The following is a 7,152-nucleotide window of genomic DNA, read 5'->3' on the forward strand; positions in this document are numbered from 1 at the left end:
TCTTCTTTGATTAAATGTGCTATTCCATTTTAATTCGAATTCATTGAAAACTTATGTGTATGGTTACCGTTAATAAGAAATATTGTATTTGATTGTATGGGTGATACCTCTTCAATGCCATTGCATCATACCTGTAATAAGTAAGTATAGTCTTCATTATGTATATTGTATTGTATTGTGGTTCTTCTTTTTGGGTTTTTTTGACTGGGTTTTTCTCCTTCACACAGAGGCGCAACATAATTCCCAGCACTATTGGCTTTAATAAATATATTTTCACTTGTGGTTTTGTGTATGGCTCTCCTTTGCATGCCTATACTTGCATGCAAGCCGCCCACCGTGCTCCTGTTGCAGTGGAAGAAATTTGCGAACGAAGTCGGCCCAGAAACGACGGTAGCGCTACCCTGGCGGGGGTGCCGGCGTTTCTCACCCTATGTATACCACTTCTGATGTATCATCGCTTATTGAAACTGAACGAACATATAAACTGCGGTGAACCACCGGCCGATTTTCATCAAATACTCTCTTGTACGCCATTGAAGAATCTCCATGCAAAGAAAGGAAACATCAATAAGAGATTGCGCATGTCCGTGGCAACTAAGTGCAACTTGCTGAAGTGCTACAAATACGGCGACAACGTATCGGTTGCATTAATCAACACTGGATTCAAGCTACTCATAATAAGACATCACTATATGAGGCATTCTCAAATCATTAATGAAGGCAAGAAACGAAAACTTCAGAGTTTGGAATAGGACAATTGTAATTTATCGAAATAAACAAGTGTACAACTGAAATAATAAATGTAATCTTTGAATTATATGCATCGCAAAGGAAACAGTTTGATTGTGATGGTATTTAGCATGGTTAGATTGAGAACAATGATTGTTAAGGCAACGAATATTCCACACTATGTGCAAGAATTCTTATATGGAATGAGAGCTGACCATCAAATAGGTTTTACCCGACCGCACTTTGTACAACTTCGACATCTGAAGGATAAAATTGCAGGAGAAGAATCGGTCATCGAAAGTTAGAGGCATGATACATCAATCTTTGTTGACAAAAAAAGGACCACTAATCTTTTGCGAAAGCTTATCATATTTCGTGAACTAAATTGCACAGTATGTATATTTCTCATACAACTGGACCAGCTCTCCTTGTTCTTGAGCAACGACAAATGTATAATTGAAAGAATATCTATAACATCTTTTGACAAAATATATTAAAATGAATCTATTATCAAATGCTGCAACGCAAATGGGGGACTTGCAAGCATGACGTGCAGGCGGAGTCTCCAATTCTAATCACACAATACTCGTGACACACAGCACACAAAAGGATTGTAAGATAAATTCTAACTGGCAACCGGATTTTGGAGAAGCGAATCACACATTTGTCATCAGAAATGTTTAACCAATATACAATGAGGATGAGCACCATGCATAAGCACAATGGAAGATATGTAATCTTAATTATAATAAGCAAATATTCGTATTGTAAACTTCATCATTATAGGCAGCACAGGTCACACGTAAATGTAGATCATTTATCCAATTCACAAAATGTACCCGATGTTTCCCGAAGGCATACTGAAAAACTATCACCCTATTAATAGTGTCATCGCATACGCGCACTATAAATGGAAAGGGGAGACTTTAATTTCATAAGTTTTTACCTCATAATGAGGTAAAACGCAATGCCCACACCAAAGATCATTTTCTTGTTCAAATTTTTAAAGTCAAAACTGTACCCACTTTCTCAGATATTTTTTATATATAGATTAAAAAGTGTTGCATATAGTCAGACATCCTACACAAGATCAATATGTTTGATTGTGCATTAAATGCTAAACTTTGTCGGATCGCTTCCAGGAGAAGTCTTGTAAATTGGAGACTACCACACATCAGTAAGTGTTTAATTAAAATTTGAACAGTGTTGCAAAATATGAACTGAGTTGTAGGAATTGTAATTTCACAATGCGCAAGCTCTAGCTCGCTCACTTTGACACGCGAAGGTTTTAAGAACTATTTCGTGATGACAGAGAGTTCAATCGAAGAGTTTCACATTTTCTGTACACTATAACGCAATGTGGATTCTCTAGGCTGCGCAGATTAATAATTACGAATATTTTTGAAATGAAATTTACTTAAAACTCGAAGAAAGGGTAATCCAGGTCGATGAACTCGTTTCCGGAAAAAAGCAACACGCTCGCGTGCGGTACAGCGTTAGCGCGTCGGGCGTAGAATCGCGTTCGGTTTCGGGAACGTGTTTAGCGTTGGGAAACGTTGCCCAGCGTGCTGCCGAAACGTCTTCATCAACTCGTATGACCCTTTCTTCGAGCTTTAAGTAAAGTTAATTAGAAATATATTCGTAATTATTAATCTCCACAGCATAGAGAGTCCACATGTATAAAGAAAATGTGAAACTATTCGATTAAATTCTCTGTCTTCGCGAAAGAGTTCTTAATTTAATTTTTTCGCGCGTCAAAGTGAGCGAGCTAAAGCTTGCGTATTGTGAAATTACACTTTCTACAACTCAGTTCGTAAATTGCAACACCCATTCAGATTTTAATTAAACAGTTACTGATGTGTTCCGATGTGATCCGACAAATTTTAGCATTTAATGCACAATCAACTATCTTGATCTTGTATAAGGTGCCTGACTATATGCAAAACAACAACAACAACTTTATTTTCGGCCTTGGAGAGTGGGGAGTTTCATCGCAACAGGCGATACTCTACCCCAGTGCTTGGTGGAATGGGGGGAATAAAATAACGAGCCCCTTTACAATAACGATCGAAGTCCGATGGTGTCCAGAAATGTCAGAAGAGCTTTGAGCGCAGAGCGTTGCTGGGCTGGATTGGGCCAGGGACCAAGCAATTTCGGTAGGGAGAAAGGGCGAGAGTCCAGCTGACGAAGAGACTCGGAGAGTGTGATTCGGGAAGGTTCGTAGTGAGGGCAATGAAGAAGAATGTGCTCCAGATCCTCAAGAGCACCACAGTGGCAACAGGTGGGAGAATCAATTTGTCTCAAGCGGTAACGCCACTGAGCTGTAAAGGCCACATCGAGGCGCATGCGGTGGATTAATGCAGCATCCTGACGAGATGTGTTTCGTGGCATGCGGAAAGCGAGCATGGGATCAACTCTGTTCAACATAGAGGGGGGAAGAATGTCGGTTGTCCGTTGGCGGGAAGCCAGGGGTGTCACTAGACGTCGCAGAATTGAACGGCGGTCTCCTCTGAGCAGAACAATACGGGTCCGGTTCCGAGTCGAGAGTGCTGCTTCTGCGGCGCTGTCGGCCTGCTCGTTCCCCACGACACCACAATGGGCTGGAACCCACTGGAGAACGAGCCTGTGGCCTGCGGCGTAGATAGTGTGGTAAGCCATTAACACGTCGGTGACTGGGGGTGCGGATGGGCCTCGTATGCCGGAAGTTTATCTAGTATCTAGTATATTTTATCTTTAGTTTATCTAGTATCTTTTTAATCTATATATAAAAATATCTAAGAAAATGGGTACAGTTTGGGTCTTTGGTGTGGAGGTTGCGTGTCACCTCATTATGAGCGATAAACCTATAAAATTAAGCTATGCCCTTTCCATTTGTAGTGTCCGTATCCTATGACACAATGAATAGTGTGATAGTTTTTCACTATGTCTTGGGAAACCTCAGGTACATTTTGAGACTTGGATAAATGATCTACGTTTTATATGTGTGATCTGTGCTCCTAATGAGTTTCACGTCGACACAGCTATTTCGTATCCATATTCTGATAACATTGGACTGATGTTACCTCTGCAAACTTGGGAAAAGGGAACCTTACCAATTCTGGGTGATGTTGTTAATTTTATTTTATGTAGGATCTCCAACGTTCCTGAGAAATTCATATCCGTATTCTGTACTGCTGTTTCGTACCCACATTCTGACAACGTTTGATGTGTGGCGACTGCCACACACGGGAAGAAAAACACCATAGCAAGGCTGCAACAACTTTACAGATCTTATGTAGACCACTCATCATTTATCCGACAGTAACCCAGTCCTGTGAACGCCACGTCGGTACGGCTATTTCGTATCAATATTCTGACATCGTTTGACCGGTAGCGACTGCCTGCCCCACATTGGAAAAGGGCACCGTACCAATGCCGGAACAACGTTACAAATTTGATATAGACCTCTCAACGTTTGTCCGACATTGTTCCAATGCTGTGAACCCCACGTCGGTATAGCTATATCGTATCCATATTCTGGGAACGTCGGACCGGTGGGAACTGCCACACATTGGAAAAAGCGCTGTACCAATGGCGGAACAAGGTTACAAATTTGATGTAGACATCTCAACGTTTGTCCGACATTGTTCCAATGCTGTGAACACCACGTTGGTACAGCTATTTCGTTTCGTATCATGACAACGTTGGGCCGGTGGCGACATCTGGACATTGGAAGAAAGGTACCGTACCAATGCCGGAACAACCCTTCAAATTTGGTGTAGACCCCTCATAGTTTCTCCCTCATTGTTCTAGTGCTGGGAACGTCATGTTGAGATAACATGATGACATGCGTATTCCAGCAACATTTGCGAAGTTTATATTCGTAATCAAACGTTGCACAAATATTGCTGCAACGGCTGTAAATTGGCGTTGGTATTCTAATACGGATGCAACGTCGCAACGACATTGCCAACATTGGCCAACGTATCAAACGATGCACCAGCGTTATTCCTACACTTTGTGTTGCTTTGAATATCATTGTCGAAATTTTTTGTCTCTCCGGTGCTAGCGGATCGAAGCGGAACAAATACTGTACCGTACCTAGCATAACCCTGTACATTTGTAGTCATATAATGTAGACAAGATTTTATCAGAGATAGTGGAAACAGAGAAAGGTTGTAAACTGAACGCGAATGAGCGCATGAGCCTGTTACAAATCTCCATCCTCCTTGTATTCTTTTCCCTTGAGTTTTCGGTCCCAGTAGCAAGCTGTGACTGTAACATACACCGCTATCAGCGCACACATCCGCTTAAAGTTTTTATCACAGCTCCAATTACGCGTAATGTTTAGCGACTGGCATCCCGTGTAGTGCAGGCCCTAGCAATAGCGCATTCAGTCACTTGGTTAAGGCCTCTTGAAGATGCAAACGTTCGGTTGGGTACTTGTCCTCGTTGCAGCCTCGCTGCTAACGGTATGTGTGTGAAATTTTGTACATGACCATTAGGGATTGATTACTGCAACCATGATTACGATATGTAGAAAGAATTACAGTTTTGATATCTATTTAATCAACTTTCATGCCTCAACACAGGTTTATAGCGTAGAGGCTGGATGTCCGGATGGCACTTCCGGGCAGAACTGCGAAAGTTGCTCAGGATTCCTTTGTGACAACGGTAAGTGCATTCCTGAAGAGTGGAAATGTGACGGCGACGGTGATTGCTCTGATGGCGAAGATGAACTTAAGGATTGTCCCGTACCTGACTGCGATGAGGACACGTTTTTGTGCAAGCCATTGAACAGATGTTTGACCAAAAGGTTCGTCTGCGACTTGGACGCTGACTGTCCCGATGGGTCCGACGAAGCCGACTGCGAAACTCGTCCTTGCGACGGCTTCAAATGCAACAACTTCAAGTGCATTAACGGCAACTTTAAATGTGATGGCGACGACGACTGCAGAGACGGTTCAGACGAAGAGAATTGCCCTGTTCCGGAATGTGATGACCCAAAGTTGCTCTGCGAACCCATGAAGAAGTGTCTTCGGGAAGCGGATATCTGCAATACAGACAACGACTGCCCCGATGGCTCAGATGAACAAAATTGCGAGGAATACGATTGTGGAGAGTCGAGATTCAAGTGCGCTAACAACAAGTGCATCAACAAAAACTACAAGTGTGATGGTGACGATGACTGTAAAGACGGGTCTGACGAAGCCGACTGCATTCTGCCCGAGTGTGAAGACAGCCGTCAACTCTGTGCGCCTAGGTTTAGGTGTCTTGACGCAACGGATATCTGCGATGCAAGGAAGGACTGTCGTGATGGTTCTGACGAGCTAAACTGCGAAGAGTACGAATGCGGCGAAGAAAGGTTCAAATGTGCTAACCACAAGTGTATCAAGGAAGCGTTCAAATGCGATGGAGACGATGATTGCGGCGATGACTCTGATGAAGAAGGCTGTCCCGTGCCCGAATGTACCGAAGACCAATTCCTATGTCTACCAAGAAAGAAATGTTTGGCAAGGTCCGACGTGTGTAACCTCGACGTAGATTGTCCAGATGGTTCCGACGAACAGGACTGCGAAAACTACGAATGCGAGGGCTACAAGTGCAACAACAACAAGTGCGTGAACAGCGCGTACGTCTGCGACGGAGATGATGACTGCGGCGACAACTCTGATGAAACAAATTGCACGCATTAAGGTAATAACAAACTGATTTCTGCTGTAATTTCCAATGTTCTGTTTGTGAATTGGTTTTGCCGCATCCACATGTTAGACCCAGTGCTGTTGTAATAGCTGAACTGTACTTTCTGTTTTGCAGAAACATCAGTTTCCCGCAGGACTTTATATGGCTCATTAGCGAACACGCTATCGCTGGGACTTTATGTACCCAAATAACCCCATGCTCTGCTGAATAAATATTAAAAACAGGATATTTGCGTTTATGAGACCCTGCATTCCAACGTTTACAGCAAGGGGTGTAATAGAAATTTGGCACCGTGGCTATACTGTTACACTACGGCAGGTGTTTCGGCTAGAGCTCTGCACGGGCAGACTTTTCCAGGAGCGACACGGCGCGAGCCTTCCTCTTCCTCGTCGTCCGGCCCAGGAGAGCGCGGTGGCTCAGTGAGTAAGGCCTGGCACTTCCCGGTGACTCAAGAATGGGGCCCGGCCTAGCATTTCCAGCAGTGAATTAGAGATTTCTAGCGCTTGTCAAACAAATTCATCAGCAAAATTAGCGTAATTAGCGTAATTTATAAGTAAAGTTATAACTAATAATTAAATTTGTAAGAAGAGAAGACAAAGTCACAGACATGCAAGAACTGGTGGTTTAGTACCGCAACAGCACGAGGCCAAATGAAATCTTGAACGCGCTCGGGCAAGCGCGTTATCTTACACTACAAGTTTTTGTGCATATAGAGGATGTTGTCGAAAAACTCATTCACCC

At 43.1% G+C, this 7,152-nt stretch overlaps 1 protein-coding gene across 1 annotated transcript; it reads left to right on the plus strand.

The window, feature by feature from the left end:
* Positions 1-5,072: 5,072 nt before the first annotated feature.
* LOC135385376 (very low-density lipoprotein receptor-like) lies at positions 5,073-6,637 on the plus strand. The gene is made up of 3 exons (XM_064614661.1): positions 5,073-5,180; positions 5,301-6,405; positions 6,526-6,637. Exons 1-2 carry the CDS (start codon positions 5,130-5,132, stop codon positions 6,402-6,404), a joined length of 1,155 nt encoding a protein of 384 aa, XP_064470731.1. The 5' UTR covers positions 5,073-5,129; the 3' UTR covers position 6,405; positions 6,526-6,637.
* Positions 6,638-7,152: the final 515 nt, after the last annotated feature.

Source organism: Ornithodoros turicata, chromosome 2 (genome assembly GCF_037126465.1).
Source record: "Ornithodoros turicata isolate Travis chromosome 2, ASM3712646v1, whole genome shotgun sequence".
NCBI lineage: Eukaryota > Metazoa > Arthropoda > Arachnida > Ixodida > Argasidae > Ornithodoros > Ornithodoros turicata.

Bases quoted from the DNA above. Each gene is read 5' to 3' on its own strand.
- LOC135385376 (XM_064614661.1), top strand. From the start codon at position 5,130: ATGCAAACGTTCGGTTGGGTACTTGTCCTCGTTGCAGCCTCGCTGCTA. The intron at 5,181-5,300 runs GTATGTGTGTGA...GCCTCAACACAG, and splicing joins TTGCAGCCTCGCTGCTAACG to GTTTATAGCGTAGAGGCTGG.